Below are 21,202 nucleotides of genomic sequence, written 5' to 3'. Positions count from 1 at the left end.
TGCGTTAGAAATATCTCCACCATATTAAATTGCATCAGATTTATTCCATTGCGCAGTATTTGCACTGAATCGCATTGTGCTTGAGGTAAATCGCATGCGTTACGGAGATACACAACACTAATATCTAAATGCTTTCCTTCTGATTAGCCCTTTTTTTCCCCCAAACATGCCTGATAGAAACAAAGACGTTCATGATACACCCCTTCCCACCTTTTAAACTTCACAAACCTTCTCCTTTTCTGTCCATTTATTCCTCCTTTTCCTCGTCCATCCCCCGGATGCAAAAGAAAATGACTGGCGTTTCCTGTGTGTGAATTTAAATACAGAACCCGGTGGCTGAACTCTGCAGTGCGAGATCAGGGAGCATTAACGCATTAAGCATCCTCCGTGCTAGAGTACGTGCTGTTGGCATGGCAGCTGGGGAAGAAGTGAGCTTGGCTTTTGGTAAACATGGAAGACAGGAGGGCCTTCTCTCCGTACACACAACCTCTAGCTCCCTCTGATGGAGTGAAGGAGGAAAGCACGGAGGGGAGGCTGAAGGAGATGTGGTGTGAGTGAGAGAGGGAAAATAAAAGACTGGAGGACACTGGCGAAGATGGCTGAAAGGAGGATGGGGAAAAAAAAGATCTACACTGTGCACATCCTGACACTGAACTGCTCGCTGAGAAATACATGCTGAACTCAAGGGGACAGGATGTTGGGGCGATAGATTTCTTTTGGTCTGTTGAAGGTAATGACATTTTCAGATTTTCAGACAGAATCGGATTTGGTTTGAAACAGATGTTAGACTTTGAACATAATTCGGTCAAACCTCAGATGTATGAGGTGTGAAAGGAATTAACAGGAGTCGGAGTGGATCCTGAAACACTATTAGTGATGGGAGGTTGTAAGCACCAGTTTCAAAAACATCACTATACATTGCAAAATAATTCCCATAAAGTCCTGTTAAGTTTCCAACTTTGACTATTTCCAAATTTCCCCAGATACAGTTCCTAAGGAAAGTTTCTGGGAATTTTTCGCCCCTTTTGCACCCCTAGTGTTTTATTAGCAGAACTGCGGAATTTATTTCCTTTGTAATCCGTTTTAAACTCCTCATACTGAAATATTAGATCGCATTTTGGGTATTTGTGTGTTTGCAGAACGGAGCCTAGTTTTTATGTGAGCTTGTGGACACCTGACCATGAGATTGTTCCACCAGATTTTGGAGTGTGTTTGTGGAGATTTGAGTGAGATTCAGCCACAAGTGCGTGAGTTAAGCCAGGTACTGATTTAGGAGTAAGTGAGGAGGCCTGGGGTGCAGTCAGTTGAGGTCAGAGCTAAACAGCAGGGAACCCAAGATCATCCACATCTTCCAACTCCAAAGATGCGGGGACATGAAGAAGCTGGGTGTCCCAATACTTTTGGGTGCCCAAGCGAATTTGAGCACTGTATTGTCTCGGGGCACAGATGTGGCAATAAGGGGACATGAAAGACCAACAAATCGCACTTTTGTAAGAGCTGAAAGTGGGATGTTACTATTTATCGCTGTGTGATTAATGAAAAAACCTCGGGAAACCTCTCTCTCGAACAATACGAATGCCCCATCCGTCTGCCCCGGTCTCTTCGCCGGAGAAAGACGCTGCCTAGGAGAGGAAGAGGCAGGATAACGGATGGAAATAACCCTAATAGAGTAACGCGATTAGACTCGACGCGAGGGCCTCTTCCGGGGCGGGCGGCGATGTGTTACCCAGAACGCCAACTCCGATTCGATGAGGGACGCCAGAGTGAGAGCTATTAATGAAACAAGTCATTAATGAAACAGATCAGCCATTAGAGGAAGAAGCGACAGGAATGGGAAGGGAAAAGTTTCGAGCGAAAGCAACAAAAAATGAAAAGGAAAACTGTTTCGGGGGATGTGCAGTTTAGGTTTCAGCACTGACCCAATTCACAAAACATTCCCAAGAAGAAAAATAATGTAGGGAGTTAATTTGATTCTTTTTATTATTGATCGATAGCTAAATTGTAGTTTAATTCAGACGTAATTTCAATCCTACTAAATTATTTATTTTTTTAAAGCGACAAAATAGAAACAGTTAAGTGCAGGAGCGAGACAAAATCTTCGAATCCCCCGGACTCGGCAAGTCCCTCCACACCTAATGCTCTGTTTATTAATACAGTGGCATGAGGCCCAGCCATGATTAATTACCAACGACTATTCCACCCAGAGACAACACTAAATGAGCTGGGCCCTAATTAAAAAGGAGGCACGGTGCTACTAATGAACACTGCCACTCCATTCCACACGACACGCAATTTCACTCCTGATGATCAAACCACAAAAACAAAAAAAGCCTTGACGGAGGGTTCCTGATCAGCGCTGCTTCTGCTGAAAGTGGGGTTCTGGGTTCTCCCGTGTCTCCTGTGAAGCATGCGGTAATGTGGTGAGACAGTTTTGTTGTTGTGTCACCTCTTTGCTTCTGGGGCTGCCAGGGGCAACGTGACCCGACATAGCACTGCTGTCAATCCAGCACCCCAACTCAGACACACACACACACACACACACACACACACACACAAGAGAGCAGTGCAACAGTCCTATAGTCATTATGGAGAAATGAACAAAATGTTGCCATATGATCAAACTAATTTGGTTTGCAAAGATGCTGTGAAGAAGAGAGAGAGAGAGAGAGAGAGAGAGAGAGAGAGAGAGAGAGAGAGAGAGAGAATAATGTAAAATGCATTAAGATTAAAATAAGAACAGAGTTGGATGGATGAATTAATGGATGGATGGGTGGACAATACGTTATGAATGAATACATGAGTGTAGGTGTGATGTGGATGGATGGATGGATGGATGGATGGATGGATGGATGGATGGATGGATGGATGGATGGATGGATGGATGGACGGATGGACGGATGGATGGACAAATTAGTTGTTCAGAAAAGAAAAAAAGATGGATAAATTGATGGATAAATGGACAAATTGTTAAAAAACGATTAAATGCATGAGTGGATGAACAAATGTGATGTGTAGGTATGGATGGACGGACAGACGGACGAATAGATGGGTAGGTTTGATGTAGATGAAGAGATAAATAAACTGTATGAACAGGTGTAATCTAGATGGATGGATGGATATGATGTAGCTGGATAGATGAATAAAGTAGTAGTTCAGAGAAGGATTGAATTGATGGATGGGTAGATAAGTATTCTGTTATGGATATATGCATGAGTGGATGAACAGGATGGGTGGAGGAATGGATTGGTCCAATGTGTAGTAAATGGATAATTGGATGGATGGATGGATGGATGGATGAATGAATGTATTGGTCTTATATGGCTAGATAGATAGATAGATAGATAGATAGATAGATAGATAGATAGATAGATAGATAGATAGATAGATAGATAGATAGATAGATAGATAGATAGATAGATAGATAGATAGATAGTGGATACATGAAAATGTGGGTGGATAAATAAATAGATGAAAGGAAAAGAGGTCTGATATGGATGGATAGACAGATTTGAGCTGGATGAAGAGCTGAAAGCGTAAAATGGGTCTGATGTGAGTGAACAGAATAATAGGAATGATGGAGGTGAATTAGACGGACGTGTGAGAGACAGATGGATGGAACGTGTCAGATGTGGACCATCAGACAGACGAGCAAATGAACAGTCAGGACAGACGGTCAGATGAAAAAGACGACAAAGGGGAAGAAGGAGGACTGGCAGACAGCTCTGGTGGCGCTCTAGTCAATAGACAGCATGTTTTGGAATGGAGAGATGATGAACTCTGTGTATTCTGGCTCGCCGAGCAGCACTAGAGCCGTGGAGGATCAGCAGTGACGGGCCGTCAGCTGGCGCTCGAGAGAAAAAACACTGCAACATACCAGCTGCGCAAGCCAACCTGCTCTCTCTCTCTCACACACACACACACACACACACACAGTCTCTCCCCAATCTAAAATCTCCACGGATTACACCAAAACTCAAACACATTAGAAACGACAGAGATGCTGATGTTCTCAGAACGCTGCATCCTGATGGGGAAACCGTAACGCAATGTGATGATTATAAACGCTTCCTCAAAACACATTAACATTACACATGCAATGTGCCACAGAGCTAAAACAATCCAGATAAACATTTCTGCCAACTTCAGACAGCTTTATTAGTGCCTTTCCGGAATGATCCATATTCCCACCATTGCAGGAAAAGCCTTCGATTACTGTAGTGCAAGAGATCGTGAGTTCGGATCCCGGCGATGCCCGAGGTCACCTGAGAGAGACTACGAGGAATCCGTTAAAGCCTTCACTGTTCCCTAATGGTGGTGGTCATGTGAGGAGGGAGAGCTTGGTAGTGAGTGGGGACTGGGAAATGACCGACCTGGGAGAAAATGATAGGAAAGTGATTAATTAGAGGCCAATTAAGCATCATGTTAGGAAAACGGAATAACGGAATATTAGAATCAATGGGCCGTGTCTCCACAGGGCCATGATACATAATAACCTCAATAAAAGATACAAAAATGAACAAATAACATTTTTGATGATGGTTCTGGTTTCTATCTTATTTGAAGACTCTCAATTATTTTATTTATTTTTTTAATCAGAAGGAAAAGAAAAGAAAAATCCTTGAATCTGATTGGTCAAAAGGTGTGTATTCATTTCTTTTATACCGTCACACTGCAAACTAATGTAAGGGAGCAAGTGGGTGTTATGACGGGGTTTTTAGATGTTTAAAATAAGAGTTTTGCTGATGTGATTACCGTTGCTGTGATATGTTCGTTTAACGGGAGATACCGACTGGGTTTAACCAATAGGAAAAGCATATATATATATATATATATAGCAATTATAGATCAATTTAGTTGTGATTTTTTATGGTAACCTCCAGACTTGTGAACACCAGAAGAAGAACAGATAGTCGGTGTATATAACTGTGTGAGGAAGACTCAGGTGGATGAAGATGGACAGGAAAAGGTACAGGATGGTATATGGTGATTAGCGTATTCATTAATCCAATTGATGGACCGGCCTGATTTTATATTTAAAAGGTGGATGTTTCACAACAATACGTTTTATGAGATTAAATCGAAGCATAATCCATTACAATGGATCATCCAGGAGTCTCTGCTGGGAACGCTGGGCACGAGGCAGGAAACACTCACTCTGGATGAGATGTTCGTGTACGATGTTGGGGTATCGCTATTATTTATTGTAAATCTTCCTTAAAGTTGATTCATCTCGAGCAGCTTAATGAAAATAGCTGAGAAGATCATCATGGTCTCCCATCACAGACATACACATACCACCAGAATTCGTGGCTGACTACACACACACACACACACACACACACACACACACACACACAGACACACACACACACACACACATACACACTCTCTCTCTCAATCACACACACGAATTCCTTCATTGCAATTTGTTTGCCATTTTTTGCATTACGCATTAATATGTACAGTATTTATTATAATATAAACAGTTTCTATGCACTCAGTCACATTTGATGCCACTTTGTGTACTGCCTGGTTCTGCATTGTATGTGTGTATTATTGTGTTATTGCAGTAGACGCTGTTTGTACACGTGCACACTTTGTATTAGTTAGATTTGTGTTATCTATTGATAATTCATGTCGCTGTATGTTCAGATCTTGGTCTTTGAGGAGCGCTGTTCCGTTTTACTGTGCACTAAGGTGCAGGGATCTCTAACCTTTTGTGTGTGTGTGTGTGTGTGTGTGTGTTTTGGCCAAAGCGCATCTGTAACTGGACCTTTCTCTCGGTTTTTGTACTATCTTTTGATCGGTTCTTGCACGTTCCACCAAAGAAACTTCTGAGGGACATTTGATTGACGCTGTTATATCTATAGGTTGCAGCTTTTCCACGACCCGGTACTGGATCACATCTGTATTGTACGTGGTTGAAATGAAAAAGCCACTTGATTTGAGGTTTGCGCTCGGTGATATTTCTCCCTGAACGTTCCATTTCGTCATCGCTCCGAGAGCGATTTGGGTTCTAACGACAGGCTGAATGCTGCAGGATTTTGTTGTGTCTGACCTTTAGAAAGGAAGGAATAAATACGCGGTATGTATCGTCTGGCATTCTTGGAACGGCAAATACATGTTCCAGGTGTCTTCCCTGACAAACTCCTTTAATACGTGTGGATGCTTGTGGAAAACCAACATGTCTCAGACGCTAGTAAACATGCCTGTGGTTTTTTCCCCCAGATTAATTAGTCCCGGATCGCTGTAGGCTGCTGTGAGAAAATGTGACGTGATATATATATATATAAAAAATATACAGAATGTACAACTTATTAAATGATATAAAAACACTAATGAATTTACAAAAAACACAGCTTTACACTTACGCTACATTTGCTGATACTTATTTTTTGTTGTTTTTGGTTTTTTATATCGCCTCATTGGATGGATGGATGGATGGATGGATGGATGGATGGATGGATGGATGGATGGAAAAACAGGTCTGATGTTAATCAGATAGATGGATAACTGGGTCTGATGTGGATGGATACATAGATAAATGGATGAATGGATGAAAGGTCTGATGTGGATTGATAACTAGATGGATGGATGGATGGATGGATGGATGGATGGATGGACAGGTCTGATATGGAGAGATGGTGAGATGGACGGATAGATGGATGGATAGATGGATGGATGGATGTTTGTGGACACCTGACCATAAAAATGTATCCTGGTTTTTGGACATTCCATTCCACATGTATTCTCTATTTTCTCTTATAATGAGCTCCACTCTTCTGGGAAGATGTTACACTAGATTTTTAGAGTGCACTTATGGAGATTTGTGGGAGATTCGTTCAGCCACAAGTGTGTTAGTAAAGTCAGATTCTGGCCGAGGTGAGGTAAAGAGGTGCAGTCAGCATTCCAATTCATACCAATGGTGTTAGAGGTTAGAGCTCTTCAACAGGCCATTCGAGATCTTCCGACTCATGTAAAGCATATCTCCATGGAGCTGTGCTGCCATGCTGGAACAGGTTTGGGTCTCTATACGTTTGTGTGCAGTCAATTTGAAAAGTCGGGTGTCCCAATACTTTTGCTCACACCGCTTACCCTAAAGGCGTGTGTGTGTGTGTGTGTACTCGGCTGGCCCTTTCCACGTGTTGCAGGTCATCGACGAACTTAAGAACGTCGGGGAATTTCTCCTCGCACACCTCGGCCAGGAACTGAAGCAGTGTAGACGTCTGATCGGCCGACTTCGTGTCTTTCATCTGATGCAGAGGGAAAAACAAAAGAGTAAAAACTATAATATATATATATAAAAAATAAAATAAAAAAAGATAACCCTTCAATTTTTGCGTCTGAAAGTCTTCCCTCTACGGCACCATTTTTTTTTTTTTTTTTTTTTTTTTGGGGGGGGGTAGCTTGGGTTATTAAAAATCCCCTACACGTACTTCACGGCTTCAAGGCTGACAGATTTCTCTAGAGACTGGATTTTTCAGTAGTGTGCACACCACTGATTTTAAGCCGCCTTCAAGGTCATCTGTAACCGAGACACACTGAATTCTGAGGAGTGTGTTAAAGGCTGTGGTTATGTCTGAAATCCAAGAGCACGAGTCGAAAATATACGTATAATTAAGTGACCTTAATTTCTCGTCAGAGTCCCGTTAACGAGACGTGACGTGTCCGTACAGGTGGAGGTGCTGCAGAACATGTGCGGAGGGACAAAACCTCTCAAAACTCAATACTGAAATAAAGAGATAGAGAGAGAGGAAAAGAGAGAGAGGGAGAGAGAAAGTCATCACTGACAGCCTCCTTTTGTCTTTGACGAGTTCATTTGAAAGCTCGCTCTGAAATTGCAGCCGCGCACGAGACGTTTTCAATGTTAATCATGTTTGCTATTCTATGGATACGGAACATTCTGAGAGGGCCGAGATGCGAGAGGAACGGAAAAAAAACAGAACGAGGAACAGAGTGCACTGGGACTTTTCTTTATGCGGGGGTCTGAAACGCCGAAATAAAGCCCTATCGAATAATTATTTCTAAAACAAAGAAAATCGTTTTACTATTTGTTTAATGGCGAACAAAAACTCCCGGCTCGCTCTCGCCGACCTTGTGGTCATCAGGAAAACGTCGGCTTTCTGAGCACGAGCGACAAATTAGAAAGAAAAAAAAATCATGCCAACAAGAATTCAAAAACCCTCACCTTTTTTTTTTTTTTTTTTTAGAATGTTTGATCGATTCACAATTTATTATTATTTTTTTTTATGTGTAACTAATCAACTTAAAACAGAACTACAACCAAAATTTGTAAAATTGGCCGTCCTAACGTGTAGAACCATCCGTCTCCGTGATGTCACACGCTATTTCTACTTTTACGTTCCTTCATAGAATGCTCCCGCAAGTGATTAAATTACATTTTTGATTAAAAATCACGATACCTTGATTAAAAAAATAAATAACTAAAATGTAAAAAAAAAACTTAAATTCGAATGAATTGAAACAAATCTAAAACACCACACGAAGGAAATGTTGCGCCATGTCAATTTTCCTAATCAAACAAGAGGGTAGAGAGACAATGAGATAGAGACAAAAAACCCCAGCAAAAACATCAGGACGAGTCCTCAGGCAAGCGAGTGGAAAGGCGGGGGGCGTCACGCATCCTTGTTACTCTCCGCCTTTCGGCAACGCCGCCGCTGTCTCTCTCTACGACTCTTTCTGCACTCGTTTGTCAGGCAACACGAATCTCTCCATCTCCTCAAACGAGCACAGAGACGCGTTCGAGCGTCCTCCGATCTCTTGGTTTGACACAAAGAGAAAAGGAGTCAGAGAAGCGAGTGAGGATAAAGGAGGAAATTAAATTTAAAAAAAAGAAAAAGAAAGAAAGAGGCCAAGACTCGGCTGATCATGTCTCGGGGCTCATTGGCTGCTCAGGACCTCTGGTCCGGTTCTTTCTCATAACCTTCGAACATTACTGAGCTGGCAGGAAGCAGATGTTCCTGTAGCAGGCCATGAGCGTCTGCTTCTAATAAAGTCCGGGGCTATGAATGTGTTTGTCAGTGTGGGACTCCTTTGTCAGGTGCTATAAGAGATTTGATGAGCGGAGAGGCATTTCATTCAGCCCGAGAGAAGGCTGGCCTGGTTACTCGGCTGTAATGCGGTAATGGCCATTTAGAGAAGAGGCAAGAGTGGGGGGAAGCGAGCAAAAAGTAGAAAGACCGAGGCAAGAAAAGAAGACGAAATGAGCAACGGGTCGCCATGGCTGCACAAAATAGACTTGGTAATTAAATTTCATTTCTGTTTGCCCCAACATCAATGTCGACCCTCCAAAAATGAAATATACTTCAAATGTTACTTCAACAAGCTTTAAAGCCAACCAGCTTTGCCTTCGGCTCACACATGAAGAAGATTGGCCTCAAAGTCTGAGTGGAAAAATAAGCAGGAGAGATGAGGGATGATGAGACGAGAATGGCAACCTTCTACTCCAAATCATGTACAAGGTTACACAGAACCCTGAACAAACAAAGCTGTCTTTTCCACTTTCTAAGTGCAGACATATATCAGGTACACTATATGACAAATGTTTGTGGACACCTGACCATAAGATTTCCATCATTTGCTCTTATAAGACCCCCACTCCTCTGAGATGATGTTCCACTAGATTCTGTGCTCATTCAGACACTAATTCAGGTCGGTCTTGATGTAGGTGAAATGAGGAGGCCTGTGGTGCATTCAGCAATCCAGTTCGTCTCAAAGGTGTCAGAGGTTAAAACCCGGAGTGGATGTGAAAGTGAGTGAGTGAGTGAGTGAGTGAGTGAGTGGATGTGGAAGTGAGTGATTGAGTGAGTGAGTGGATGTGGAAGTGAGTGAGTGAATGAGTGGTGGTGGTGGTGGTGAGTGGTGAGTGGTGAGTGAGTGAGTGAGTGTGGAAGTGAGTGGTGGTGAGTGAGTGGTGAGTGAGTGGTGAGTGGTGGTGAGTGAGTGAGTGAGTGAGTGAGTGGATGTGGAAGTGAGTGAGTGAGTGAGTGAGTGAGTGAGTGAGTGAGTGAGTGAGTGGATGTGGGAGTGAGTGAGTGAGTAGAAGTGGAGTGAGTGAGTGAGTGAGTAGATGTGGAGTGAGTGGTGAGTGGTGAGTGAGTGGTGAGTGAGTGAGTGAGTAGATGTGGAAGTGAGTGAGTGGGAGTGAGTGGTGAGTGAGTGAGTGAGGGAGAAAGTGAGAGAGTGAGTGAGTAGATGTGGAAGTGAGTGAATGAGTGAGTGGTGGTGGTGAGTGAGTAGAAGTGGAAGTGAGTGAGTGGTGGTGAGTGAGTGAGTGAGTGAGTGAGTGAGTGTGGAAGTGAGTGAGTGAGTGAGTGAGTGAGTGGTGGTGAGTGAGTATGGAAGTGAGTGGTGGTGAGTGGTGGTGGTGAGTGAGTGAGTGAGTGAGTGAGTGAGTAGATGTGGAAGTGAGTGAGTGTGGGTGAGTGTGGAAGTGAGTGAGTGGTGAGTGAGTAGATGTGGAGTGAGTGAGTGTGGAGTGAGTGAGTGGTGAGTGAGTGAGTGTGGAAGTGAGTGAGTGAGTGAGTGAGTGAGTAGATGTGAGTGAGTGAGTGAGTGTGGAGTGAGTGAGTGAGTGAGTGAGTGAGGAGTGAGTGAGTGAGTGAGTGAGTGAGGAAGTGAGTGGTGAGTAAATGAGTAGATGTGGAAGTGAGTGAGATGTGGAAGTGAGTGAGTGAGTAAATGAGTAAATGAGTAGATGTGGAAGTGAGTGAGATGTGGAAGTGAGTGAGTGAGTAAATGAGTAGATGTGGAAGTGAGTGAGTGGTGAGTGAGTAGATGTGGAAGTGAGTGAGTGAGTGAGTGAGTGAGTGAGTGAGTGAGTGAGGAAGTGAGTGAGTGAGTGAGTGAGTGAGTGGATGTGAAAGTGAATGAGTGAGTGGATGAGTGAGTGGATGTGGAATTGAGTGAGTACATTAGCACTACAATACGTTTGTTACTGAGTGAGTAATGAAGTCTGTAGGTCAGCTGGTAATAGTAGGTGGAGGTAGATGGTATGGATGCAGTACCCACCTTGCACAGGGAGCTGAGGTCAAAGCCGTAGGACTGGGCGTTGCGAGAGCCAGCGTTCATGTAGTTGCCCATGAGCAGAACGAGCTCCAGCAGCTTGCTGAACGCTTTGCTCTTCCTCACATCCTCACACGCCGCGCTCACCGCCAGAATGTCGGGCCTCAGGTGGCACACCTGTTCCTCAAACTGCAGCTTAAACAGGATGGAGTTCAGCCTCGGCCTCAGGCGCTTTACATCGCTCATCTACACACAGGGGAGATGCATTAGATACAGAGCTGTGACTTTGGCTGGTATTAAGTTTACTAACACCCTTGTGGCTAAATGAGCACAGAGGTGGAATGGGATGTTCATCAATAACATATGGTTGGGTGTCCACAAACTTTGCTTCCATACAGTGTATAAATAAATAAACATACATCTCTGATTACTGAGACAGGACACGTCTCTGGGAAGTAAAAAAAAAAAAAGCCTAATGAGTATTAAGAGGAAATGAATCATATCTGAATTGGAAATGTCCAGTGATAAATGCGAACACAATCAGATCTCATACACACAGTGGTGACTGTTCATGACACGGCCAGCGACACGACAGATGAAAGCTATGCGCACCTCAGAGAGACGTCCAAACCGAAATCTTTTATTCGACTCCTCATTACAGCTTTCTGTTTGCTCCCCTCCGACTCGGACTGAAATTACTTTCAGAGGGTTTTTTTTGTTTTTTTTTTTCTTTTCCCTGCAATTTGCCTACTGCTCTTGGGCCTGGCATTTTAAAAGCTATTTATGTGACGAAGGCCAGGTTTCTTTTTTTTTCTTTTTGTGTTGCTAGGCAATCGTAATGGATGTTGGCAATGATGTGATCTAGGCTCCTTCTGCTCGAGTTAATTGGTATGTGAGCGGCCGTGGAGGAGCGACCGGAGGGACGGACGGCAGCGCACAATAGGCGGCGTAGAATTACGGGCGTTACACAATTATGTTAAATTGGGAAATATTGCGTTCTAAAAGCGGAGGCTCCGGGGCACTGGCAATGATGTCAGAACGCCCCGTGGACACGGGCGGGGCGATTAGGGGGGGCGCTCCGAGGCCGTAATTATAGATTTGTGCGCGCGTCGGTGTGAGACACGTACAAACTGCTGACAGACGTTCAAAGAGCAGATGATATATTAAGGCTTTATTGGGGACTCGATAGCTTATTTCATTTGAAATTGTCTGCAAACACCTGAGTGTGTGTGTGTGTGTGTGTGTGTGTGTGAAGAATAGTAGCTGTAATTGATCACAAAGAAAACAGATAATAGAGCATCAGTGCATAAATGCATAACTCAATAAAAATAAAAGAAAAGATTAATCTGTCTGGAGTCGTTAAAGAGATTACTGTCTTTACTGAATACCAAATGTTCATATTCGTTTATTGAGACGTGCAACAAATAAACAAATCGCGCAAATCAAATCAAATCAAATAGAAACGAACGGCGATTCGAAACCGCAATATTCGCGTTATTAAAAAACCGGCGTACTACGAGACGGACCGCGCGATGGACAAGCGGGCGGGTCCGCGAGGCTAAATTTGTCCCGGAGTCGTGTACTTATTGAAATCGACAACAACGGTCATCTGAAGCTCGTGTGATTAACGAGCAAAACAAATCGACCCTGGTTGTGAAGATCCGGGGAAAAAAAAACAAATAATAAAAAAAGTACCTTCGAAGACAAACATCAGACATACGCACGGCTGGAAAATAATCAAGAAGCCGTTGGTACAAAGCGCTGTTTTATCGTGGTGAAATAAAAGCTGCGAGGGAGTACAAAAGAAAGAGAAAGATAAAGTGAAAGAAAATGGGGCAGTCGCGCACACATGCAAAATAAAAAAATAAAAAGTCTAATTTGTTTGGGAAACCGTACGGAGAGCATCCGATGGTCACGTCACACGCAATCCAATCTGTGTTGAAACGGACTGCGACTCAAAGCTTGCACGAGCATAAATATTTGAGCGGGATTAACCCGGGAAAGTAGGCCCGCTCTGGAGAAGGCCGGCATACCGGATCTTTTTCTATGCAAAAACGGTATTTGTGCCGTGTGTCGTTCGAGTTGATGTTGTAATATGATAAAGCCGAGTACAATGTAGAAATATTCCACATTCCATTCTTCTCTTTTCTGTTTTTCCTGGTGGATGCTTGCAAGAAGCTCAACCTAGATATTTCTATCCCCAGCCACAGACTTCAGCTTCTCCTCAAACAGGTCATGTGAACTCTCTGAAGGGTCCTGAGGCTTCCCTGGTGACTCTGACCACAGTGTGTGTCTGATAAAGCTGAAATCAGTTTCTTCTCAGTCCAAAAGATGCTACACACATGCTGCACAGGCGGTCATAAAGGATTCCAGTGACGTTGAAAACTGTTGATGAGGTCACTAAATAAATAAACAAACAAACAAACAAACAAACTTAACCTAAGAGAAAGCAACGACTCGAGTGAAAGAGCTGTGACGACTCGAGTGAGAGAACAGAGACGACTCGAGAGAGAAAACGGCGATGACTCGAGTGAGAAAACGGAGATGACTCGAGTGAGAAAACGGATACGACTCAAATGGTGACGACTCGAGTGAGAGAACTTCGACGACTCGAGTAAGAAAACGGCGGCTACTCGAGTGAGAGAACGGAGACGTCTAGAGTGAGAGAACTGAGACGACTGGAGAGAGAAAACGGAGACGACTCAAACGGTGATGACACGAGTGAGAGAACGGAGACGACTCGAGTGAGAGAACTGAGACGACTCGAGTGAGAGAACGGAGACGTCTATAGTGAGAGAACTGAGACGACTGGAGAGAGAAAACGGAGACGACTCAAATGGTGATGACTCGAGTGAGAAAATGGAGACGTCTAGAGTGAGAGAAAGGAGACATCTGGAGTGAGAGAACGGAGACGTCTAGAGTGAGAGAATGGAGACGACTCAAACGGAGACGACTCGAGTAATGGACTGAAATGGCAGGTGAAGACAAATTAAAATATTAAAGACCATTGACATATTTCATGTTGTCGTCTCATACTGCACTTAATTTTTTTCTTCTTGAAGGTGGAAGACGACTAAAATCGCTCAGATGACCACATTTGTGTTTTCTAAATTGCATTTAGTTACCAACAGAAAAATGACATACTGAATTATCCTCCATTTGCTTATCTCATACACTCAGACCGAGAGAGAGAGAGAGAGAGAGAGAGAGAGAGAGAAAGACAGACATGTGCAGTGCTCTGAAGCACTGATGCGTGTGGTGGACAGTGGAGCAGATGTGATTGACTGTTTGCCTCTATTCGGATTAGCAGTATTTGAAGACAGCTGGAACGAGAGAAAGAATAAACATGGCTGAACCCCTACATATGTTTGGGGGTTTGGGAGGGATGCGCTACAAGGAACATACAAGGTGCAATAATCATTAAACCACAGTCCTCTCGGGGCTTTCAACAGTGACTAGCGAAGATCATCATCCCATACAAACCACAGAAGACTTGATCTCAGAGCTTCTGTTTCACTTTGCAGCATTGGACCGGGGAGATTTCCACAGCAAGTTCTCCAATATGCATATATATGAATGAATGATTATATATTTATTTTAAATAGCCCAAAGTAAATATGCATGCCTAGTTTGTAACACGAGTGTCGAGTTAAAACATTTATTATTTCTCAGGTAGCATTTTGTGCAAGAGCTCTCCAAATACTTTATGGAGGTATCACACCAAACATGTGCCACCAAAAGAGCATCCAAAACAGCTTGTCCTTCTCCTAAACACAATGACAGATGAGCCGACTGACATGTGAATCACTCACAAGTGTAAAAAAAAAAAAAAATCATTAATGTGTGTTTAAGCCAACAAATGCATATTCAGCCAATTTTGCATTCAGTCCTACTTAGTCACATGTACATGAACACGTGTACACTGACAGTAATTACAGAGGAGTAAAGGTGGAAAAATGGGGATATATAAATATATAAAGTGTGTACATTGTGCATTGTGCGTGCAGGCAGGCAGGCAGACAGACAGGCAGACAGACAGGCAGACAGACAGACAGACAGACAGACAGACAGGCAGGCAGGCAGGCAGGCAGACAGACAGACAGACAGACAGACAGGCAGGCAGGCAGACAGACGGGCAGGGAGACAAACAGACACAGACATACAGGCAGGCAGACAGATTTTTATTGTTGTTGTCTTAACCAATTTCTTTGTATGTGTGTGTATGTGTGTGTATGTGTGTGTGTGTGTGTGTGTGTGTGTTCTGTGTGTGTACAACTCACCACAACCCCAAACTGCTCCGGTTCAGACAGACTGGTGTACTCGTGTTTATACTTGGCCAGTGCATTGAGATGCTCCTGGTCAGGAAGGTGCTTCACCAGGTTCTAATGCAGAGACACAGAGACACACCGAGTGAGACGGAGAAAGAAGACAGAGGTGATATCACCCAACATGCCAAACACTTTATTTCCTGGAGTAACCGGCACTACACGCTAACCGCAGAGCTACACCGGACACACACACAACCTTTCCTTCAACCTTGTCCTGTCACCGCCCCCCCACCCCATTATAAATGCAGCTTGTGCTCCTCAATTTATGTGTGCATTTGCTAAAGTAATTCCTCTCATTCCCCTTCATTCGCCCTCCAATAAGTTCATTAAAGAGCAGATAAATGGTTTATCATTAAGCGGCCCGCTCTCGTTTAGTGAAAATAATCCCCGCCCGCTGCCGTATATCAATAACATCCGCACAATAATCGGTCATCTAATACAAAGGAAATCCATATCCCCTGGCCGCTAATGTTGACGGCCACAAAATAAATTCATGTTCAATAAGCGGGTCATCGGCGCACACCTCAGCGGCGTGCTGTTTGCTTAATTTGTTCGAGCCACACCTTCCAATCCAAGTTTTACCACTTCTGATATTAACCGAGACGGCTCAGCGAGAGAACGAGACGGCTCGGCGAGAGAACGAGATGGCTCGGCGAGTGAACGAGACGGCTCGGCGAGCGAACGAGACGCTGGATGTACTGAAGTAAAGTTCGGAGACACCTAACCGTAAGATATTCCACCTGTTTCAATACATATTCCACTAGATTTAACTCATTCAGCCACGGGTTCTAATGGAGCAGGAAGTGAGGCCTGGGGTGCAGTTCATCTAATAAGGGTTGAAATCTCTGTGCTCTGTGGTGGGAGATCTTTCACCTCTTCCAACCGAGGTTAAGCATACCTTCACAGAGCACATCCAAAGACGTCCCTAAACAATTGTGTGCCTTTAACCCTTTTGGGAAAGAACCACATATGGATGAAAGAGAAAAAAAATTGGTGTCCCAATACTTTTGCATGATTCCTTAACATATCGAACCAGTAACACAAAAGCAGGCTGTGGGTGAAGATGAAGACACCTCAGTGTTTTTCCTAACACACACACACACACACACACACACACACACCTCTGTAGGTCACTGGAGTCACTGGTAATTACAGAGCACTGGGCTTGTGGAGACGGAGGAATGTGAAACTACAACAATGTAGTGAACAATGAAAAAAACTTCTGAAAGGATCTGGAAACATTCCGGCCAAACACCCCATGGTCCCGTCTCTCTCTCTCTCTCTCTCTCCCCACCAACCCCCAACCCCGCACCCCCCCATCCATTTCGCTAACAACAGAAAGCTAACAAGGGCTTGAAAGAATGTCAGAAAAGCATGACTGTGAGACAGGGCTGGTTTCCAAAGACGACTGAAGGCTCGTTGTCTACTTGTTTATTACACTTTTCACTTGTGTACTTGTTGACAGTGCGGGATTTGGAGTCCAAACTAGTTTAAAAATGGATCAATACAAGATCCGACTTGTAATCACAACAAAGCTACACTATACAGACTAAAGTCTAGATGGACTTTTCCAGCCATATGTGGTTTTTCCCACAAACTGTTGCAAGCACACAATGTCTTCTTATGTTCTATTGTTCCTTGAACCAAAACCTCTTCCAGCATGACGATACCCCTGTGCACAAAGCCGGCTATATGAAGATAAGCTTTATAAAGGTTGGGAGATCTTGAGTGGCCTTGAGTGCTATAGAGCTCTGACCTCAACCCTATGGAGTGAATCGGAACGCTGGCTGCATCACAGGCCTATTTACTCACACAGGGTTGCAAAAATCAAAACATTTTCAAGACTGGAAACTTGCCATGGGAATTAAAGAGAATTAATTGGAATAAAATGGGAATTTACAAACTTGCAGGTTAACAGGGAACTTAAATGTAGTTAAACTACTTGAATTTACTGCAAGGCACTTTTCAAATTCTGAGGCCACACCCCCTACACTGTGCATTCCTCCAAACAACATGGTTAGATCTATGTTTGTATTTGATACAGTTCATATCAATTTCCAAAGATTTCTATTAAATTCTAATCATTTGCCTGGTAATTTTTCCAACTTTAATTATCTTCACATTTTCCCCAGATGAAGATTCCATGGAAAGTTTTCGGAAAGTACCTTCTTAAATCATTAACTGTAATGAATCCTGGAGGTAAAACGACAGATTACCTGGATCATAGGTTCTGTTAGGTGCTCCTCGTCTACCTCCACAATCATCCTCCGTATCTCCTCGTACGGCAGACGGAAGGAACCTAGGAAAATGGCTAGGAAAAAAATAAATAAATAAATAAAAAGAGAAAGTGAAAGCTAGAAGAGTCGATTCGATTCTCATCTCATGAGAACATGCATCATTTTTGCAGAATCATGTCGGTGGTTAATTCCAAACAGGACATCAGATTTATGTTTAGATTATGGATTTCTATCAGGTGCTGGCGAGCAGAAATGGACTCCTCTGACCTTTTTCGGTACTACGGAAGGTAAACTGTTCTATCCGATACGGGCCGAAGCTACACTCGGGTCCAAAAATCGGCTCGTATTTTCAAATAGACATGGAGGAATCAGAGATCATATTAATACTAGCATGTTAAAAATCCCTGAACACTGCCTGAGAATCAGCATGCCCTCGGACTGAAGGCTGCTAAATGTTTTTTTTTGTTAAGGGGTTCATGATGCTTGGGGGCGCTCTCACAGTGCGTGAAGAGAGCAGTGCACAGACCAGTAAACTCCACAGATCTCCATATGAGATATATATATTTATGAAATATACTGGCCAACTTCCACACTTCTGTATAAATGTAACTGATGTAAACATCTGCACTATGACCATATGTTGGCTAAAGATATTTGTATTTCACATCGATAGATCTTTCATGCTATAACATTTGATTTGTTCCACCTATTGGTCCAGCACATGAATTGGCTTTACTTTTGTTGCTAAGGCTTGAATTTCAGCCCACCCACACCCCAGAAATGTAGGTCTGTGATGCACTTTAGATACACTATATTGCCAAAAGTCAATACAGGACACCTGCAGACATCTGACCTTTCCTGCAATATGTGGTTCTCCAAACTGTTAGCACAAAGCTGGAGGCACACAATGTTATCGGATGCGGTAGAATAGAATTTTGCGCTCATGTGAACTTGAAAACCCAAACCCGTTCCAGCATGGCAATGCCCAAAGCCAGCTCAATGAAGATCTGGTTTGGAGAGGAAGATCTTGAGTGGCCTGCTGTAGAGCTCTGATCTCAACCCCACTGAACACCTTTGGGATGAATGTGAACAGAACCCCAGGCCTCCTCACTCGCCTACATCAGTACCTGACTTTACTAACACCCTTGTGGCTGGTGAAGACAAATATCTACATCACACTTCAAAAATCTAGTGGAACATCTTCCCAGAAGAGTGGAGGGAATTAGAAGAGCAAATTGGGACTAAATGTGGAATGCAATGCTCATACCAACTTTTGGCAATATAGTGTAGCTATTCTTATAAAATAAGAATTAAGTGTAATATCCAAGTTATAAGTAGAAATAACAATTCAATTTTATTGTTTATTGTCTTCTCGTGACCTCGACGTAACGAAAGTTGTTTTCTTGTGACTCAATTTTCTTCATGTGCCGCCACCGGCGCGCGTCCACTTGCCAGCTGCCACAAACGGTTATGGTTTCATCCATGATGCTGCATCTAGAACATTCCTCATGATCAGCACCTATTTTTTTCGGTGTATTTGGCATCATCAGTGCGGATTATACCCGTAACCGTTTGTAGCAGGAAAAAGTCGGGGGAAAAAAGAACAAAAAAAACGGAGAAAATTATATTAAAATACAGGGCCTCTTAAAACGTGTGTAGAATACAATTATTTTTTATATATATAAAATATTAAAAAAATTAAATTAAAAAAGAAAATTTTGAGTCACCGCAGTCCAATTAATTAATTCCTAATTAATGATTCTCAGGATCACCATCACAAATGAGATTAAAAAAAAAAAAATAATAATAAAATCTCTTGGAAGCGCGACAAACACCAGACGTAGTAAAATCTTTAGTCTGATGCAGTTTAATGATGCATGCATGGTGCATGAGGTGCAAGCGACTCACCCCCCATGCCTTTACTCAACGCTGGTATTTGAATAAATATAAACCATTTACTTACTTGTGTTTGTTTAACATAAAAAAAAGAGCTCATCGTTCGTTTATTTTAATTTATGAGCCGTCGGTCTGTATGTGTGTGTGTGTGTGTGTGTGTGTGTGTGTGTGTGTGTAAACCCGGAGCTATAAACTTGGCAGCGTGTGTAAAGCTGAAAGATTAAAATAGAGATGGTATGTTTACGCCTGAGGACCTGATGCTGCACATCGCTTCCAAGACTTTTGTCCACGTAACAAATATGAAGCCATGAATGTGTATTCAGCCTCGGTGCTCGTGCGGGAGGAAGCGCGCCGGGCCTCTCCCGGTGCATACATCGCTTCCGGTAACCGGAGCGCGCAGGAAATCCGCGTGCACACCTACAGTTTGAACTGGTTTATTCACGAGATCTGATAGGAGGCTCCTGCCCGATTGCTTTGTTTATTAAAGTGAGCGGACGAGCAGGGAAGACTAGCGTGTGGGTGCTTCGCTGGTTTTATGACGATAGAGCTCGTGGTTTTAGAGAGTGTGATTTGACTCGAGGTGTTCAGACAGACTTAATTACGAATGCACATTACAGGATCACTTTCTGTATGCAGTAAAGACTCCTGAATGAATATTTATTTGATTTACGTGAATACCCGCCACGATGAGCATTTTTTGACGTGCAGGATTCACACGTGCAATTTTGTAAATTCCCAGTTTATTCCCATTAATTCTCATGGAAAGATTCCAGACTTGAAATAAAGTGTGCGTGACATCAGGTGCTGTGTAGAACTTCAAGGCCTTAAATATCGTTCCACACACACGGATATAAAGACAAAGCAAAAGAGAGGAAAAGGAACAGAATCTTGATCCTTTGTTCTGCATTAATAAAAGAAAACAGGAAACGGCTCCTATGCCGGCATTTCAGTCACAAGTGTCCGAATGTATTAACTGGTAAAAACTCTACGTGCTTCATTGTACTAATCTCGCAGTGAGCACCGAAAGGCCGAGGAACTCGTCTCTCATCCCTCCCCGAACTCCGCCCTTAAAACCCACAGGCTCATTAGAGCATACGGCTGGCAATTTAAACAGCGAGATCCAGCCGTGTCATTCCCTATAACTCTAACACATCTGCAACTCCTAAAAAAAAGAAGCCGGGTAATTGCGTGAATCCGATCGAGCATGGATTTCACGATGGCATTATTTTTAGCTGTGTTTCCTCAAATCTCCGCGTATATTTTCTCAAGTCTGCCTGATTTTCACTTCAGAAAGAAAAAGAAAAAGAAATCGTCTTGAGCGCATTAAATGGGGGGAGAAACGTTTAACGGCGTGTGAAATTAGGCTGGAGATGCAGATTAGGTGATAAGAGAGCGTGAATATACACAATATGGACGAAAAATATGTGGCCATCTGACCACCTTCCTCAATCTGTTTCGAAAACGTTCGACCCTCTTTAATTGTCTATTTGTAGGCGAACAGGAGTCTGACTGGGAAAAACCAGAGCGTCTTGCAATGAGGACGGTACTCACAGAGGTTCTGGGCGATCTTCGGATCCAGCACTTTCAGCTCTTTGATTCTTTTCTTGATAAACTTCTGTTCTTCGTGCTCCTCCGCATCCCTGCGCCCTGTAAAGACCAAAATGCATTAGGGACAGATGTAGACATTAGGGATGTGCATCTCCATAACTGAAGCCG

At 43.2% G+C, this 21,202-nt stretch overlaps 1 protein-coding gene across 1 annotated transcript in view; it reads right to left on the bottom strand.

Annotated features, from left to right (window-relative positions):
* diaph3 (diaphanous-related formin 3) overlaps nt 1–21,202 on the bottom strand; it is a 287,165-nt gene that overhangs the window by 98,560 nt on the left and 167,403 nt on the right. The window contains 5 exon segments of the mRNA XM_046857511.1: nt 7,123–7,253; nt 11,032–11,271; nt 15,306–15,407; nt 17,570–17,664; nt 21,038–21,133. Coding sequence (XP_046713467.1) covers nt 7,123–7,253; nt 11,032–11,271; nt 15,306–15,407; nt 17,570–17,664; nt 21,038–21,133 — 664 coding nt within the window.

Source organism: Silurus meridionalis, chromosome 9 (assembly GCF_014805685.1).
Source record: "Silurus meridionalis isolate SWU-2019-XX chromosome 9, ASM1480568v1, whole genome shotgun sequence".
NCBI classification, from domain to species: Eukaryota; Metazoa; Chordata; class Actinopteri; order Siluriformes; family Siluridae; genus Silurus; species Silurus meridionalis.
The sequence above is the reverse complement of the archived record's forward strand: the minus strand, read 5'-3'. Positions and strand labels throughout refer to the sequence as shown.